Source organism: Panicum virgatum, chromosome 1N (assembly GCF_016808335.1).
Source record: "Panicum virgatum strain AP13 chromosome 1N, P.virgatum_v5, whole genome shotgun sequence".
NCBI classification, from domain to species: Eukaryota; Viridiplantae; Streptophyta; class Magnoliopsida; order Poales; family Poaceae; genus Panicum; species Panicum virgatum.
This window is the reverse complement of record NC_053145.1, coordinates 10,682,052-10,701,058: the sequence shown is the minus strand read 5'-3', so window position 1 is coordinate 10,701,058 and position 19,007 is coordinate 10,682,052. Positions and strand designations below refer to the sequence as shown.

Sequence of the window (19,007 nt, the reverse complement as noted above, 5' to 3'; positions counted from 1 at the left end):
CATGTGTCAAAAGTAACTACCGTCGGCGCTGAAATAAGCTTTTCTTTCTGATGGCGGGATCGGATGCTCGACAACTCTACTCAGCATGCTCGACAACGCTGAGTGTGCATGCACTCACTCACTAATCATGGCACTAAGTGGAATCAGATCCACTGAGGTGTTTACCTCTCGTCTTTTTTTTCAGGCGCCGTCACACAGTGATGGAAAACCTTTGGCCTAGTCGCCTGCAATGTTTTTTTTTCTTATTCGTGAAATTTTTTTCCTCACCATTGGGACATGTCCCTACAAGAGAAGAAATCGTTCTAAAAAAGAAAAAAATATTTCTAACGGTAAAAAAAATCCAAGAGGCACACTTTTCTCCGTTGTTTAACTTGGGCCATGTTATTTTTCTCAGATGACGAGGCCTAGTAATGAGGGGCGTAGGAGTGAGATTCGGCCCGGATAAGCTCTGGTCACTTTCCACGTTTGGCCCGCTTAACACCAGAACTTGTAGGCTACTTTGCCTGGGCCATGTGACGTCACATTACAGTATGGACAGGCAGGACAAGTCCCGTCGCGCCAGGCCCATAGGAGCCCAACAAGGCAAGAGCACAGTCGCGTGAGAAAAGCGGAAGCCACCTCCCCTGAACCTTCTCCATCTCGCCCGCCAAGGCGGCCAACTCCATCAGCTAGCTCCCCCTCCCAATCTAGGGGCTCCCCCTCAAAAGAAAAATCTAATCCAGCCTCCAGGGGCTGTTTGGAAACCACCAGATTTTGAGAATCCGGAAGCTGAAATGCATTACGCTTCAAAACAGACATATTTCTACTGTCCAAATTTTCAATTCTTGAAATCCTGCATGCTGGAGAGGGACAGATTCCAGCAGCTACTGAATTAAGAAAATACCTTTTTACCCATGGTCATCAGGGAGTAATCACAACAATCTGCCACTTGCAATGCTCATCCACACCACCGCTCCTCTCTCCCCCGTGTCCTCTCCACACGGTACCACCGCTCATCTCCCTCCCCGAGGTCCACGCGACTCATGCATGCAGCCCCGCACGGCTTTTTTCCTCTGCCAGGCAACCGGCACCATCGCCCTTCCATCACTCTCCACACTCTTCCCAGGGCCCCCTCCCTTCCGTATAATAACCCGATCCAACCCCAAGCACAACGACAACGAGCTCAGATCACCAGCCATTCATCCATTGTTGGTCAGCTAGCGAAGGCCAAGCTTAGGTTTGGAGGAGGAGGAAATGGAGATCTCGTTCGGCGACCCGGTGCTCTCGGCGGCGCTGCAGCAGCTGATGGACCTCCCCGACGAGCTGGAGCGGCAGCTGAACGCGCCGACGCGCGCCTACGTGCGCGACCGCCGCGCCATGGCCAACACGCCCATGGACGTCAAGGAGCTCCCCTCCGGCGCGCTCGTGCTCGCCGTCGACATGCCCGGGGTCAGCCCCGCCGACGTCAGGGTCCAGGTCGAGGGCGGCAACGTGCTCACCATCAGCGGTGAGCGCAAGCGCCCCGCCGAGGACGCCGGCGCCGAGGCCGGCAGCAAGCAGCAGCAGCAGCAGGGGGGCGACGAGAAGCCGGGGGTGAAGTACCTGCGGATGGAGCGGCGGATGGGCAAGTTCATGAGGCGGTTCCCGCTGCCGGAGGGCGCCGACCTGGACAGCATCAGGGCCGAGCACAAGGACGGCGTGCTCACCGTCACCGTCGACAAGAAGCCGCCGCCGGAGCCCAAGAAGCCGCGCGTCGTCCAGGTCACGGTCGGCGAGCACCAGGGCAAGTGAAGCAGGCGACGCATGCGTACGTAATGCATAGGTCGTCGTCATCGGATCAGCTGGATGGCGATCGAATAATAAATTAAGAGGAGGGTGTGAGGCTGTGATGTTCTGCTTGGTAGTAGACTACTACTAGAGTAGTCAGTAGTGTGTCATCGAATAAGAGTATGTAATATACAGTTGGTGCTTGCACGCATGTACTAGACTACCTGAGTATTTCTGCTTGCTTTCTCTGGGACTTGATGCGAGTAGCATGGCCATGGTTATCGATTTTTTTTTCTTTTGCAAATTAAAAATCTTACTTTCAGAGAGACACGGAGACTTTCCAAGTGCAGGCACTTAGAATTTTAAGTGGACACGAAGTAAAGTCGCTTAGAATTTTAGTTCGGTAAAGTCACTTAGGATTTTAGTTAGGATTTTAGGAGGGCACTAATAAATATTTTAGAAGCCACTTAGAATTTTAGTTAGGATTTTAGATGGACACTAATAAATATTTTAGAAGCCATCTAGGGTCATTTAGGATTTTAGGTGGATGCTAATAAATATTTTAGACGGATAGTAATAAATAGATGAATACTTTAAAAATTGAAAATTAGAGCCTTCAAGAATAATCCAATAATTGGAGGTTTTTTGAAACTTCTATCTTAGATGGACATAAAGGCTTTTTTGGAAGCTTTGGAGCTTCCATACAAAATAGAGAAATTTTAAAAATTCTTGTAAAAACATTTTTTGATATTCTAAATTCGAAAACTCTAATTTCAATAATCATTGAATTTATTGTTTTTTCAAATATTACCTCCGCAATCATAAAAATAAATTAAAATAACTCTCTGTATGTGTTACCCATCTCTACCATTATAAATAAAATTTAAAATAACCCATTTTAGTATTATGAAAAAGATTAAAGTAATCTTCTAAATATGTTAATTATAAAAATAATACAAATAACTCAGTAAATTTGTATATAAATATCTGATTATATTATTATTAAAAGTTAAAGAACCTCTAAATCTAAGTTTAAATTATCTAATTTTAATAAATATTAAAATGCACCAACTTAAAATTAAATTACTATTTCTGTCATTATTAATATCTTATTTATATTGTTGATTATATAAAAAATATTACCCACAATATATGTTAACATGCATGTATCCGTATATGGTGGAAAAATAAGAATATCAATTCACAATCAATAATTTAGTTATGTATGTCAAACATATATGGAGGTATGATGCAAATTGAAATTTATTGTAACTAGATAACGATAATTATGTATTTTAGAGTATGTGTTAGAATATTTAATATATGAAAGAGGTTTTAAGATAGATAATTATAATTATTAGCTATAATTTTTTATTTCATATTAATTCTAATTAGCAAAGCACAGGTTAATAGGCTAATAAAATTATATATCCATGTTTGAGAAACAAGAGTAAGGAACACATATCATCAAATGATGAGCAAATAATCAGTCAACCCCTGATAATTTAGATACATCGAAGATAGATTTATATTCTTTAATATTTTTCAGAAAAAAGTACAAGGAAAGATTAAGAGAGACAAACAGTAGATGACCAGTTTTAGTAGAAGGACAAGTTTTATCAAACATTTATAGTTCCAACAACAGATATTTTAGAAGGTTGCATAACTTTATTTTAAATATTATAATAATTGATGTTTCTCACTAATCGTGAATTTCTATTGGTTTTTATTTTTTTTGGAATCTTGCAATTATTGTTCAAAAATATCAAAATTATATTTTTTAAATATTGCAAAAAGTAATTGTCGATGTTATATAACTCCATTTCTATGTATTATCATTTTTATTGGATGTGCATGGAACATAATGTGATGTTGTTGCGGAAATTTTCTATCGAGGGTTCGCCGCGGTTCATTGCTGTGCTTACACACTAGACTACCCTTCTCCGAAATCTCCGCGGGACCACCTATCACTAGTCTTTGGCCGGAGGGTTTTATTGCACAAAAAGGCCGGGACGCAGGCTCCCGCTTTTTTTTCTTTAGGTCAAGGTGATAGAAAACCGCTGGCTAGTCGTATCCGGCTATTTGTACATTTGATCAACATCCAGCTCTTTCCATTGTTTTTTCAGAGCAACACGCCGCAACCTCTCCCATTCTCAACACGCCGCTGTACATTTCCATCTGGAGAAGTGCCGATTTTCAAGAACGCAAATCTTATGATATGGCCTTCTTTACCTCCAGCTCTCCCTCGCGCATAGGTGTCCAAAGCTAGCCTTTTCTCATGTAGTAAAGTGGTAGTTGTGGATCAACGGTCTATTTTTGTTGGTTTGGATGGAGAGCGGCCTCACATTTGGCCTCTACTGTCTCTCCTCCTTAAACAATCGATTTTCTATATAACTTCTAGTAGTAGGGTCTCTCGTTAACAGAGATGGCGAGCTGTCCATGGTGAGACTCGTTGTGATGCTATTGCAGGAGGCATCCTGGTGTAGCTGAGGTCGCAGAACTTCTGTGCTTGTTCATTTTTGTTTGTCGGTCCTTGGGTGATGAAGGTGTAGGCTCGCTTACTAATATAGAGAGGGTTCCGTATGAAAAAGACAATCTTGAACTTCTTCGTTTCGTTGGTAGAACCCACGCCAATATCATATTAACTCCCAGGCAGCTTTCCTAGAGCCTATTCCGTACGTAAAAAATGACCTCTCGTGGGTCCTACTCTCAGAGTTCATTCACTTGCCCAGCTGCCCTAGTCCTCATAGTTGATCCGAATTTCTATCCCTGATTGAGATAGGCGAAAATCAAGGTCTCGCCCCTTCCCTCTATCCTAAGATTATCGTAGTGGTTGATGAGATGAGAATGAGCAGGTTTATCAACCATTCAGAATAGGGAGCTTCCAGCGGGAAGTCCAGCTTTGGGATTAAGTTCTAGATGGAGCTTCTCGTAGAATCGGATGATGGACTTATTTTTTATATATACACTTTTATAATATCGCAGATAGCGATTTTGAATGCTTAATTTAATGCTGCGATAGAGGGTCCGAGGAAAAAACTTCCCATCACACAACCCTAGTGGGTAGCGTCCCACTGGATCATCCTACCATTGGACTACAAGCCAATTCGCACCGGCGTGGCTACTTGACACTACCCTTTTCTCCATGACTGCAATTGTTCAACTTGGGCCATGCTACAAACTAACGAGGCTTTGTATGCTGGGGATGATGGATTGAGATGGAACTTGGTCAGATCATCAGCCAAGATGACTTTTCCATATTTGGCCCACTTAATACCAGAACTTGTAGGCTACTTTGCCTGAAACATGTGACGTCTACAGGAACAACCAAGATCCGCCAGGAGTCCAGGAGGAGCCCAGCAAAGCCAGGAACAGAGTCCAGACTGCAGAGAGAGAGAGAGAGAGAGAGAGAGAGAGAGAGAGAGAGAGAGAGAGAGAGAGAGAGAGGGCGCGCGAGAAAAGAAAAGCACAAGCCACCCACCGCCGGAGACCACCAGAACTTTCTCCGTCTTGCCCGCCAACTCATCAGCGCCCCCCACCCAATCAGCCGAACACCCCACTCTTCCATCACTCTCCACACTCTTCCCTCCCCTCCCTATATTAAGCCCCCCCGCCCCAAGCCCCCAACCCAACCTCAAGCACAACGACTCAACGAGATAGATCACACGAGCTCAGATCACCAGCCATTTGTTGCTGTTGATCAGCAAAGCAAGCTTAGGCTAGGAGCAATGGAGTTCTCGTTCGGCGGCTTCGGCGACCCGGTCTTGTCGGCGGCGCTGCAGCAGCTGATGGACCTCCCCGACGAGCTGGAGCGGCAGCTGAACCCGCCGACGCGTGCCTACGTGCGCGACCGCCGCGCCATGGCCAACACGCCCATGGATGTCAAGGAGCTCCCCTCCGGCGCGCTCGTGCTCGCCGTCGACATGCCCGGGGTTAGCCCCGCCGATGTCAGGGTCCAGGTCGAGGAGGGCAACGTGCTCACCATCAGCGGCGAGCGCAAGCGCCCCGCCGAGGACGCCGGCGCCGAGGCCGGCAGCAAGCAGCAGCAGCAGCAGGGGGCCGACGGAGGCACCGGCGAGAAGCAGGGGGTGAGGTACCTGCGGATGGAGCGGCGGATGGGCAAGTTCATGAGGCGGTTCCCGCTGCCGGAGAGCGCCGACCTGGACAGCATCAGGGCCGAGTACAAGGACGGCGTGCTCACCGTCACCGTCGACAAGAAGCCGCCGCCGGAGCCCAAGAAGCCACGCATTGTCCAGATCACGGCCGGCGACCACCAGGGCAAGTGAAGGAGACGACGTGCGCGTTATCAGATCAGCTGGATGTTGAGCGAATAATGTGATGAGGGGTGTGATACTGTGGAGCGAGCCTGTGTTCCGCTTGCGCTTGGTGTATTAGTGTGCCATCGAATAAAAGTAATAGTCGTAGTACATGCATGTAGCCATGTACTCGACTACTTCAGTGTTTCTTCTTGTATCTCTGTTCCCTGTGACTGAATGTGATGGATGCATTGCTATGGCATGACCATGAAACATGAACATGGCCTCGAGCATTGGTTTTTCTTTGCCATATGAAAAGAAAAATGAATCCAATTGTCCGGAAAAAGTTCAAAACTAACTAGTGCTTCCAAATGGACTACCAAGCAAGCAAGATCAGGAAACATCTTCTCTTCTCACCGGAAACCCCAGTTGGAGCAGAGGATCATCCTGGACAGCCTCAAGGAACTGAACGCCCTGACCCTGCTTCGCCTTCTACGCGCTTGTTTTCTTTGCGCTACCACGGCAACATCTTCATTAGGTTCTTTCCTCCGTGCTTCCAAGGTAGCATCTTCATTAGGTTCTTCTGCATCACCACCCGCTGCTTTTCTGACAAACAATGAAATGAAGAAGCCCTCGAGGCCATCCTCAGGGTCCGTTCGAAGCAGATGTTCAGCTGCAAAGCAAATGCAGGAAGCCAGTTCAGAAATTTTCACTGGAAGTGGCGTTCAAACTGTTGGGATGTAGAGAACATACATCCTTCAAAGACCGGAAGGCCACGGCGGTGCCATTGGGGAAATGGAGTAGCAAGTTCGAACCCAAGTGATGTGGCTAAGGGTAGGACGGCGTTCACGACATCCTCATTCTCTGCCTGGTGGATCGAGCAGGTGCTGTAGACCACCCTCTCCACTGAGGGAACTGCAAACAAGGTGGAGGGGAACTTCAGCTTGTGCAACGGTTATGCACTGACATTTGACTATTCAGCACACCAAACTGACGGAGGGGCTTACATGATAGAGCATGTGAGAGAGCTATCTTCTGGAAAGCAGAGAGCTTCAGGACCCTTGAGCTCGTACTCGCATCATCCTGATCATCTGCAGAACAAGGTTTATTTCAGTGCTAAATATTCCAATAAAATGGAGGACCCCTAAATATGCCCCCTCCTTAAAACTAGGTAGTTCCTGCTGATAATACATATCATTCTTGACAACCCAGTGATGTGTTTCACAGTTACAGATCAAATTTGACAAAGGAAGTAGACATCTTGTGCTAGCTATAGAAGGCTTGTCTAGCCCAGAAGTCCACAATTAAAGTCCAGACACAACTGATAACAGTATAACACAACATTGAAGGACTGCTGCCACAAAGGCCTTTAGTTACAGCTTACCTCTAGAATGTGAAGGAAGCAAGTAGTCAAGTCTCTCTGTAGATATTCCAGAACCAGAGCAAGAGGGGTCCAACAGAATAGCACGGACCTGCAACAAACACCATTCCATCAACACACCACAAAATTATGGATAATTGTTCTCCGAAACGAAGGAAATTCTATAGAGCATGTGTCCAGTGAGGTTTGTAAGTTATCAATAGAAGTGGAGAGGTTTAAGAACCTCGGCATATGATGGATCGTTGCTATCTATATCCAGAAAATCACCATTCACTGTTTGAATATCTATAAAAATAAGTTAAGAAAGTTGTTCATTTATCAAATGCCATAAACATTGTAAGAGTGGATAATGTATGACAAAGAAGTAAAATTATATTAGCCATGCTTGAGAAACAGGAGTAAGGAACACATATCATCAAATGATGAGCAAATAACTAGTCAACAACTGACAATTTAGATCCACTGAAGATAGATTTATATTCTTTTATGTTTTTCACGAAGAAATTACATGGAAAGACTAAGAGAGATAAACAGTAGATGACCAGCTCTAGTAGAAGTTCTAATCAAGTCTACGGGGACAAGTTGTATCAAACATTTATAGGTCCAACAACAGATATTTACTCGCAGCAATTATGCACGATTTCAAAGATAGATCTGTGCATCTTAAAGCTCCAACTGATAGATAGGTATTTTATCAAGGAGACAAGGATGGTTTAATTGTAAAAAACTATACAAAAGGAAAATATAAGGGCAAACTCAATGTACCTAAAATGTAATAAAGAAAGGATACTATTTGCTCCAGATCTTCTGATAGTATTTTGCAGTGTCTTGGCCCTTTCTTTGTTAAGTTCACAAGCTATAATACCCCCCTGTCCATTCATGAGGGCAGCAAGGTGGACTGTTTTGTTCCCTGGAGCCGCGCACGCATCAATAACCTAAGTTTTATGTTCAATGGGAAATTAATAATTTCACAATATATAGCTAAAAGGTCATCCAGCCAGTCAGCCAGAGTGATATGTTTTTCATCTAGTACATAACACATGATTCTTTACAATAGACATACTAAGATAAATGAACGATACCAGCAAATAAGCATATATGTTTCATTTGCAAAATAAAAAATAATGTAAAATTGTAAGGAAAAAAGATAGGAGCACTATTATATCTTATTAGTTATTACTACCTGAAAAAATAGGAGTACTATTATATCTTTTTCGGTTTCAGGAATATGCATAGATTTTGCAGTTGCTTCTGATATGAACAGAATAGCAACAAAACCTCAAGGGAAACCTTTTGCAAGTTGTATACTAACATATGCCGCATTACAATCCAGAAAGTATCATTCTGTAAACTTGTAAATTAACAAGTCAGATGGTAATATAAATAAAATATTTTTTTATCTCAGCTGAAGATGGCCAAAGAGTAAACATATCAGTAAAATTATTCCAACAGATATACTGACCTTCCAACCTGGCTTAGGGCACAGTGTAACCGCTACCATACAACTAGCTTTGCCCTGTGAAGGTCCAAATGAAGGGAAAAATTGCCATTAAGCACATGTCCTTTCAAAAAGCAAACACTTAAGAATCACAAAGTCACCTGCAAAAACACTTTTCCATTTGCAACCAATGGATGGCTGTGCAAATCAGTTCCAGGCGGGAGAACCAACATATCTGGAACCATATCGTCTTTAGTGACCTATTAAATACAGAGTGACTTAGTCAAGTCACACTAAGAATAGTAGAGCTCAAAAGTAAGGTTGCAGTTGCAAAAAACAGCTTCATAAAGAAACATCAAACCAGAGCCATGCTACTTTGTTAGAGTATATTTGGTAGTTTAGATTTTGTATCCGGACTGCCATACATATCCGGTGGGGTTGCCTTGCACCCCAAGTCTTGTACTCTTATATATACCGGCCGAGACCTCAAGCTAATACAATCCATCTATTACACCAATTCTATCCCTTCTACATACTTAGATAAATAATCTTCGCCGGCTCGTCGTCGCCTCCACCGATCGGGACGCCTCCACCGACTTCACCCATCGTCGTCTCGCCTCGCACATACTCGGTCTGATCAACCGACGTGTGCGATCCACCTGGCTCCCGTGACGTCCATCATCGTATTGCGCGCCTCTTCCCCGAGTATGGAGGGTGGTTGCTGCTTCGCCTCTTCGGGCAGCAGCGGTACCGTCCGTGGTGTTCCTCGTCATTGCATCTTCACCGCCACCGACTACGTCCTCGACTTCGTCCACGCCGGCCACTTCGACCGCATCTTCGACATCATCTACGACTACGTCAGTGCGCGCCTTGCGCGCACATGGTCTTCAACGAGCTGTTCGAGTTCTTCGTCGCCTTCTTCGAGCTCCGCCGCCGCGTCCTCCGGTTCATCAGGCCTTGCCCCAGATCGTCCGGGGTTACCTCGTCGCTTCATCCAGCACCACCTCGTCGCCATCGTCGCCGTCCACTTCTACCCCTTCGTCTACTCCAGCAACTGCGGGCTGCATCGGCATCTTCTTCCTCGCCGTTCTTCTGCGCCTGCGACCGTCGTGGAGGCCTTCTCTGCTGGTCCCTCAGACAACGGCGTCTTGGTGGTGCACTCTCCCTCGCACGTCCGGTCTTGGCAACACCGATGCGTGCCATCGTCCCTGATGCATTCACGGGTCTGGCAAACCCGGGGATGTGTCGCTCGATGGCGTGTCTGCGTCGACTGCGGCATCGACTCTCTCTTCGACTGCCTCGACGCGTCGCCGTCTTCGTCTCCGGCGTCGTCTCCGTTACGCCTCCACCATGGCGCTTCCTCGTGCGCCCGCGGCTTCCTGTGCGGCTCCTTACCATCGGGGACCTCGACAGCTCACCATCGACCACGGCTACCCTACGCACGACTTCCTCGACCACGGCTACTTGCTCCAGTTCGGCTTCTTCGACATCGGCACAAAGGGCTACCATCCGCATGAGTTTCTCGCCGGTTCTCTCCAGTCGCGGGGGGATGTCAGTCCGTCGGTTCCTACCTTCGGCTTCCCCTCCAGTCTCACCGTCTGCAGTGCTCCCACTGTGACTGCGGGGAGATGTTAGAGTATATTTGGTAGTTTAGATTTTGTATCCGGACTGCCATACATATCCGGTGGGGTTGCCTTGCACCCTAAGTCTTGTACTCTTATATATACCGGCCGAGGCCTCAAGCTAATACAATCCATCCATTACACCAATTCTATCCCTTCTACATACTTAGATAAATAATCTTGCTAAATACTAAAAGATAGATTTGGTACCATGTGTATTTTGCTCAATTCTTCAACCACAGACTCGGTAGTGGTCTTGAGTGTGTTGACACGAAGAAACCTGGGCTTTGGTTTGACTGTAATGAACAGCAAGGGTATGAGTAAGTTTACTGAGGATTAGACATCATCGGTAAGTATGTTTACCGAGGATTAGACATCATCGATAAGTAGATAGAAATCAAGCAATGTACGCGAGCAGATGTGATGTATACGCCCTTTCCCCAAACATCCATTTAGTTTGCCAAGTATGAACAATTAGCTATTACCATTTTTTTTTGGTGGGGGTGGGGGGCGTTTCTCAGTACAGTAACATAATCTATAGTTTGGTAACAGCTAACAAGGATTTGTCAATTATCATAATAAGAGAATTTTGCGTGCAGCTATGCAAATGAACTTAGAAGCCACTAAATATAAGAAAGATAGTGTGAACTCTGCTCAGGTAATCCTCGGCATATGCAACATTTTATATTCGCAATAATAAATCTTGTTGTGCAATGTAAACAAATATTTTTTTTGCAATATAGTATTTTCCCTGAATCAAAAAATTTGAGCAATCAAACCACATTTGATCCTAGATAGTCACCTGGTTATTAAAACGACGTTTAAACGTCGTGAAAACGACGTTTTCACGAGAAAACGTTCTTGTGAAATCGACGTTTAAACGTTAAAACGTCCGTTTAAACGATAAAACGTCCATCGTTTCGTTAAAATCTACCCTCTATTCGTTTCGTCGTTTTATCGTTTTAATAACCTTGGATAGTCAACAACTCAAGATCAACATTAAATGGCTCAAAATCCCAAATAACAATTCAGAAATACACATATCACAGGAGTAACTAATGATAAGCTACAAGAGGAGCAGATAAGAGGGACTGAGGGAAGGGTACCTGCTGTTTTATTGCCTAGCAAGTCTTCAACACTCCTGACTTTCTTTTTGGCACAAATTCTATCAAGAGCACTACTAAGAGTGTCTTTGTGTGTCATAATTAACTGCTCAACTGATCCAGAAACTGCAATTCCCTAGAAATGTCATTTCATGTCAGAATTTCTTCAATAGGAAGAAGAGGAGAAAGAGCATAACTGATGAAATTGAATGACATGTTGAACTTGAACAGTTAACATAAATGATTACTTGGTAAGACAAGTACTTGATCCAATCCAAAACCCAAAGTATAAACATTTTATAGCAACTATATTTGAACTTACAATTTACAAGGATAAGATAAGTAAACACGCACAAACTGTTGAACCAATTCAATAAGTTCAAAAGGCTACAAGGAAGGTGACAAACCTGACCAAAGAGGATGTCATAGGCAGTCACAAGGACTAATTCCTCCTGTCTCTGCAAGTAAAAGTAGAAAACTTGGTGAACTTGTGCCTTGCCTCCAGAAGGCATTACACATCTCTAAGACATCCTCAACTTTAAAGTCAGCATACTAAGCTGCAATAGCACTGGTAAAACAGATACGGCAAGGAATCTAATTCCATCAAAACATTTGATTCAGTTGGCTGACCTTCCACTTGCTGTTTAGTACTCCACTCGATCCTAAAACCTCCTTAAGAATAGGAAGATCTGATAAGATGGGGGGGGGGGGGGGGAAAGGAACATGTGAGAAGAAGTTAACACAAGAAAACAGAAATTAAAGCTCAAAGTACAACAGAACCCTAAATTGCATTTTGCTCAGGTGAAATAGCACAAAATCTCAGCCACACAAAGATGGACTAACATGACAATATCCAAATTACACCAAGTAACTCTGGCGTGTGGCTGTATTGTCAAATCTGACTTGTTTCAAAGACAATGACCTAAGCCAACGGAAACAAGTGTCAAGCAGTGAAGGTAGCACAGCTTCTTGCAATGTGTGACATGCAAGTCTAACCAATCACCTATATATGATGCTGCCTGACTGCACATATGTGCACTAACAACTACAATACATGTTGTTTTGCTTCCTATGATTATGGCTACAACTCCACACTGCAGACAACAAGTCAACAACCCACCCAACCACGCCGACAAAATAAGAACTGGCGCAGACAAAGCATCCAATCAGACACCTGCGAGGGACTAAGCACCATATATCTGGGTTGGCATTCCGTCGAACACCTTGCCCGCAAGCTCGCACCTGCAGCCAGAGGGAAGATGGGGATGCGCTTGCTTACACTTGAGGGTCTGGCAGACGAGTGCGAAGGTGGCGCGTTTGTTGCGGACGGTGGGGGAGTAGACGAGGGACTTGATGGAGCCCGCGGCGCGCCTGGTGGCGTCCCCGCGGAGCACGCGCCGGAGCACCGCCGCGGCCTCGCGCCGAGCGAAGTACGCGGCGCGCTCCGCCGCGTCCCGGCTCGCCATCCGGCGCGGGGGACGCCCGTTCCCTCCTGTCGCCGCTGGGCCGCGGCGACGATTCTTAGGATGCTGCGGCGGCGGGGCCATCGCTGATGACACCAGCCCCGTCTCCGAAGTAGCGCACTTTGACCTTGTGGTTTTGCAACATAACCAGCGCGTACTTGTCGAGAAGAAAATCTCGTATATCTATTTACAAAATCTTTTTAGAGATAGGTATAACTTTTCACGATGAAATTAATGACGGTAGTTAATCGATGATTAACTACAGTGATGCTACAGTAATTATCCTCTAATCGCACAGTTAAAGGCCTCATTAGATTCTTCAGGTCATTAGCGCATGATTTTGAAGTTGGTTTTGTAAACTGACTTTGTTTGACACCGTAATTAGTGATCAAAGTTGTTACTATTCCTAACGCGCTACAATTGTAGCGCGGACCAAACAAGACTTTGAGGGTTTTTTTGCACTGCGCTGTCACGGCTGTTTTTGTTTAACTGACACGGCTGGTTGTTAGTGAAGAGCAGTTAAACAAAACTTGAACCATTTTTCCTCTCTAAAATCGATCAAACCAGGATAAGAATGAGGAGAATCAAATAATAGCAATTAATTGAGCATTACGGACACCGTGTAATTTGTAATCCCAAAACAATCTTTTATAGCTAATCATATTGAAGAATTTTCCTGAAATCCTTGAAAAGTTATTACTCACTTCGTCCTAGAATATAAGTATTTTTAGATTTAGTCAAAGTCAAATTTATTTAACTTTGTCTGTAAATAGTAAATAATTTATAAAAATTTCTAGAATAAATATAATATTACTAGATTTGTTATGAAAGCAATTGTCGCTGCGGAAAATGGACGACTACTAAACTACTCGATTGCTCGTTTATTGTGCGCTTGATCGGATATGGTCTAGCACTAAAGGACTCGAGGATTTAGACTGGTTCAGACTGAATGTGCCCTATGTCTAGTATGAGGGTGGTGTTCTTACTCTATTGCTCTCGAGTCTGGGTGCTCAAAGTTCAGAGGGGAGCTTACAAGCCAAATCTAGCAGTGTCGAACCTCTAGGAGTCCAACCCTTTCCTACGTGGGCGCTTTCCCTTTATAGTCCAAGGTAGGGCCCCCATTTACATATATCTAGCGCTGTGTCTTGGCACCGTCGGAGTATCCTTCATCCTTGTCAGTCGTTGGGGCTCCCTCGGTCAGTTGGGAATGGGGCGGCTTGATCCTAGATGGTTTTCTTGGGCAACGGGTTGTCCAGGCGCAGTCCCATCCTTGGCCAGTCGGGACGGCTTGGTCACTCGGACGGGCGCTCGGGGATCATCTCCAGTCTTATCCGCATAGGGCTACACCCCTCATCTGCAGGACTACCTTGTGTCTCTCTTACGTAGCTCTTGCCCATGGGACAGTACACCCGGAGAGGGGTGCCTTACCGAGGCCGGACAGGGGGTGCCTGGTCACACCCGCTGGCGTAATGGAGTGGTGCGCAGGGGCAACCATCATTGTGGCGTGGGAGGGGACGTTCGTTGACGCCCTCTCCCGTAGTGTCGCGGGGCCCACGCGGGCGGCGCTGTCCCTCTATCAGGGAGCCCTGTAGCCTATGTCTACGCCGCAAGATAAGGAGAGCTGGCATCGTGGAGCATGTACGTGGACCTGTCTTGGCCGGCACGCCTGCCAGGGGGAGCGGTATTCTTGATGCGCACGTCCCGGGTCGTCCGGCATGGCTCTGACCCAGGGCGCTAGGTCCGGGAGCCGCCACACGTCCCGGGGGTCGGGCTCCCGGCTACGTTGGCTTAGGAACGAAGGCAACCGCCCAGGCGGGCTGGCAGGCCACATCGTGCCCGGCCCAGAGAGCTTGTTGGGCTTCCCTTCATACAAGTCAGCCCGTCAGGGGTCCCGGGTTTACACCCCGTCAGCAACTATCATAATATGTAAATGTTTATATTTAAAATAACTCATTCATAAAAATATTGATGGTCGTAGTTGAACAAATTTGACTTCTAGAAATGCTTATATTTGGGACGGAGGTAGTAATATTTAGTTCATATATATTTGTCTGGCTACACCAGTTATTTTTCACTTAATCTATCTCAAAATAAGTACTCTACACATGTAGCAAAAAAATATTATCTTTAAAGAATTGATTAATACTTTGTCCCCCCTAAATCAACTGCATAGTGTAACAGCCAATAAGGCAGTGATGGTTTAATGAAGAGCAACAACATATTTCTCCTCTATGTTAATTTTGTCCGACATTTTTCTTGTAGATGTACTTATTTTGGACAGAGAGTGTATATTAATTAAAAATACATTTTAAAAGTGTGATGATGTGAATCTAGTAGCTTAAAAACAGTTGTTAATTTATGTAAGTAGTGTAAATTGTAACATATTAACTCGAACAATATATGACCTAACTATTTGAGATAACTATCTGATTTGAATGAAAAGAATGAAAATTTAACGTGGCCTAGATTAGCTCATGCTGAGCCTCTCAAAAAGCTCACCCTCTCAACAAGAATAAGGGTACCTAATAATGTGCGACCATATTTTTATTCCAATTATATAAAAGAAATGGCTGACAAGTTCTCTACAAATATATAATATATATTTCATACGTATTTTCTCCATGTGCCAATTATTTTTCACTTACCATCTAAAAAAGATATTTTTCACTTATTGCTTCGTCTCAAAATAGGTGTGTATAGGCAAAAGGTGTTACCGCTCAAATAGTTGTTTTGTAGCCTGTCAGCTCTAAGTCACCTACTTTATTTCTTCTATCACGCATATATTTATCTTCCTTCCAACATCGTGCATGCATTTACTCCCTTTTCTTGAGTCGTTGCAATCCCAATATTACCAACCTACCTGGTACAACAGCAAATAATGATCTTCACTAAGCCAAAATTGCTAGCATATATCAGGTGCAATTCAATAAGTTGGTTCTGGTAGCGATGGCATAATAAACGTGACGGGGGTGTAAACCCGGGGCCCCTGACGGACCTGATTCGTATGAAGGGAAGCCCAACAAGCTACCTGGCCGGGCGCGATGTAGCCTGCTAGCCCGCCTGGGAGGTTGCCTTCGTTCCTAAGCCAACATAGCCGGGAGCCCGACCCCCCGGGATGCGTGGTGGCTCCCCAACCTAGCGCCCCAGGTCAGAGCCATGCCGGACGACCCGGGACGTGCGCATCAATAATACCGCTCCCCCTGACAGGCGAGTCGGCCAAGACAGATCCCCGTACAGGCTCCACGACGCCAGCTCTCCTTATCTTGCGGCGTAGACATAGGCTACAGGGCTCCCTGACAGAGGGACAGCGCCGCCCGTGCGGGCCCCGCGACACTAGGGGAGAGGGCGTCAACGAATGTCTCCTCCCGCGCCGTAATGATGGCTGCCCCTGCGCACCACTCCATTACGCCAGCGGGTGTAACCAGACACCCCTTGTCCGGCCTCGGTAAGACACCCCTCTCCGGGTGTGCTGTCCCACGGGCAGGGGCTATGTAAGAGATACACAAGGTAGCCCTGCAGATGAGGGGTGTAGACCCAGACGGATAAGACTGGAGATGATCCCCGAGCGCTCATCCGAGTGACCAGGCCGTCCCGGCTGGCCAAGGATGGGACAGCGCCTGGACAACCCGTTGCCCAAGAAAACCAACCAGGATCAAGCCGCCCCACTCCCGACTGACCGAGTGGGCCCTGACGACAGACAAGGACGAAGGACACCCTGACGGTGCTAAGACACAGCGCAAGATATATGTAAATGGGGGCCCTACCTTGGACTATAAAAGGGAAAGCCCCCTACGTAGGAAAGGGTTGGACTCCTAGAGGTTCGACACTGCTAGATTCGGCTTGTAAGCTCCCCTCTGAACTTTGAGCACACGGGCTTGTAACATCTCGAAAATTCACCCAAATAAATTACTCGCTAAAAATATTTTTCAAAATATTTTCATCGCCGAGCTCGAATCTTTTCCGGCAATTTGTCGCCTGGACACCGAAAATCTAATCTCCGTCCCCACACCGAAATCAATCATCGTTTAAAACTTCGCCTGTCTTCTCATTTCTCGTGCGCGTCGGTTCTTGTCGACGCCACGCCCGGCTCGCGACCGTCGCCGAGAATCTCGCCGGCGTCTCCTTTTTTTTCTCCTTTTCCTCTTTTTCCCTTCTCTCTTTTTCTTTTTCTCCTTTTCTTTTTCCCTTCTTCTTTCTTCCTTCCTCTCTTCTTCTCTGCTCACACACGGACAGACCTCCCCCCGTGCCACGCGCTGCACGCGCCCCCCTTGCCCACGCGCTCCATGCATCCGAGATGCTCGCCGCACCTCTGCCCGAGCCGTCCCATCACCTGTACCGCCGCCGTGAATCGCGCCGCCGCTCCGCGACGCCACGACGAGTCCAAGCGCCATTAATGGCCGCCGAGCTCGCCGGCCAGCCTCCACCGCGCTCCACCGCCTCCCAGCGCCTATAAAAGGCACCCCAGGCTGCTCTTCGCCACCACCGAGCTCGCCGAGCCGCCCAACTCTGCCGCTCATCTCCCTCCCGGCTCCAATTTCATCTTATATGTTCCTGCACAGAAGAGGGGTGACCCCGCCGATCTTCGACGTGCGCCCACCTCAGTCCAATTGCCTCGACGGTGAGCACCCCCACACCTTCCTCCACCTGCCCCAACCCGCGCCAGCCCCTCTCCCTGCCCAAACAGAGCTCCCCATGAGCTCCCATGGCTGCTCGGGGCGGCTCCCCCTCATCATTCTCTCTCTCCCCGTGCTCTCGGATTTGAGGACGGTGGTTGGGAGCGCCGTTCCGGCCGAGCTCCGTGAGCTCTTGCTCCCAGCCATGGAGGCGCAGAGGAAAGGGGACGACGTCCCTGTTCTGGTCCCCGTGACCTCCTCCCTCCTTCGGTGTCATCTTTTGTTTTAGCCCAGCACACAAGTGAGCGAGCCCACCAGCCCAGCCCGCAAATAAACAAGCAGCCCACTAGCTAACCACGTGCAACTCTCTTTTATTTGTGTTAATCTATTTTCGGAATTAATCAAAGGCCTATATTGTACCCACAATATCTCATACATACAAACCCCAATCCCATTGATTCTTTTTCCTATATTCTTATAAAATCATATACTATCCATTCCTCCTATTTTCGACTCTCCTTAACCACGGTTTAGCCCCTAACTACCTCCTTAACTCCTCATTTCATGTGCCAAAAATCCTCCAAGTGCCCCAAATTCGACCACACCAATTCTTATATTATTTTGGCCATGCCATTCAAAAATCTCCCAAAAATACTCTTCCTACCTTTGCTCATTAAATTTTCCTGATTCGAGCTCAACGGTAAAACCTTTATTTTCTTTTTCTTTATTGTGTGCTTGTTTGTGTGCACCGTTGATTGTGGAGTGACCAAGGAGGAACCCGTCGATGAGCAGTACCGCGAGTAAGTGTGCGAGGACCAGTACCGCGACCCCGAACCCGAAGGACAGTACCTTGATCAGGACTTCCCGGAAGGCTTTGTGAACGGCAAGTTCAATATCATCCTTTAATGCATATTTTGTCCCAGTTTTATAAACACAACCTATTGGCCTGTTTTAAAAATTGCATATTGCTTTACTGCTAAAACCCGGTTGGATAGCCACTCCTTGATTGCTTGGACAATTCCTTGATAAACTTGTCTAGAATGCTTAGGACCCGGTTACTCATTGCACTTCAAATATTATTATTAAATATTTTCAAAACAAAGAAAGGTGTGAGTATCAAAATGGGAAAAATAGGATTTTTGGAAAATAAACGAAAGACATTCTTAGATGAGATGGATGGTGATTCCTGTGTGGGACGCCAAATGGTGTGCTCGTACCTGTATGGTGGAGCAAGGTTGGGAGATATCCATCTTGTCACAATTAAGGACCGAGTTGATGTGTCATCTTGCCTAACTCAACTATCATGCAAACCACTTGATCGTTGTATGTGGCAACGGCTTAGCATAAACCCCACTAGTTAGTCTGATAGCCATCAGGAGAGCTGA

At 46.2% G+C, this 19,007-nt stretch overlaps 3 protein-coding genes across 3 annotated transcripts; 2 read left to right on the top strand and 1 right to left on the bottom strand.

Annotated features, from left to right (window-relative positions):
• The first annotated feature begins 1,175 nt into the window (after window positions 1–1,175).
• LOC120653948 (19.0 kDa class II heat shock protein-like) lies at window positions 1,176–1,974 on the top strand. The gene has a single exon (XM_039931602.1). It carries the CDS (start codon window positions 1,234–1,236, stop codon window positions 1,768–1,770), a length of 537 nt encoding a protein of 178 aa, XP_039787536.1. The 5' UTR covers window positions 1,176–1,233; the 3' UTR covers window positions 1,771–1,974.
• Window positions 1,975–5,354: 3,380 nt separating this feature from the next.
• LOC120655104 (19.0 kDa class II heat shock protein-like) lies at window positions 5,355–6,219 on the top strand. Its single transcript, XM_039932827.1, has one exon. It carries the CDS (start codon window positions 5,475–5,477, stop codon window positions 6,030–6,032), a length of 558 nt encoding a protein of 185 aa, XP_039788761.1. The 5' UTR covers window positions 5,355–5,474; the 3' UTR covers window positions 6,033–6,219.
• A 13-nt stretch (window positions 6,220–6,232) lies between these two features.
• Window positions 6,233–13,140, bottom strand: LOC120655103 (25S rRNA (cytosine-C(5))-methyltransferase NSUN5-like). The gene is made up of 13 exons (XM_039932826.1): window positions 12,826–13,140; window positions 12,177–12,235; window positions 11,954–12,004; window positions 11,550–11,682; window positions 10,654–10,739; window positions 8,983–9,081; window positions 8,846–8,899; window positions 8,174–8,318; window positions 7,607–7,668; window positions 7,387–7,474; window positions 7,010–7,093; window positions 6,756–6,917; window positions 6,233–6,675 (listed from the first exon to the last, which is right to left on the bottom strand). Exons 1-13 carry the CDS (start codon window positions 13,091–13,093, stop codon window positions 6,416–6,418), a joined length of 1,551 nt encoding a protein of 516 aa, XP_039788760.1. The 5' UTR covers window positions 13,094–13,140; the 3' UTR covers window positions 6,233–6,415.
• Window positions 13,141–19,007: the final 5,867 nt, after the last annotated feature.

What these genes read in the sequence shown, in the direction of transcription:
- LOC120655104 (XM_039932827.1), top strand. Translation starts at nt 5,475, where the DNA reads ATGGAGTTCTCGTTCGGCGGCTTCGGCGACCCGGTCTTGTCGGCGGCG.
- LOC120655103 (XM_039932826.1), bottom strand. Translation starts at nt 13,093, where the DNA reads ATGGCCCCGCCGCCGCAGCATCCTAAGAATCGTCGCCGCGGCCCAGCG. An exon ending in TACTAAACAGCAAGTGGAAG is followed by an intron (nt 12,005 to 12,176) that starts GTCAGCCAACTG and finishes TTTTACTTGCAG; the next exon opens with AGACAGGAGGAATTAGTCCT. An exon ending in TCTCTCACATGCTCTATCAT is followed by an intron (nt 6,918 to 7,009) that starts GTAAGCCCCTCC and finishes CCTTGTTTGCAG; the next exon opens with TTCCCTCAGTGGAGAGGGTG.
- LOC120653948 (XM_039931602.1), top strand. Translation starts at nt 1,234, where the DNA reads ATGGAGATCTCGTTCGGCGACCCGGTGCTCTCGGCGGCGCTGCAGCAG.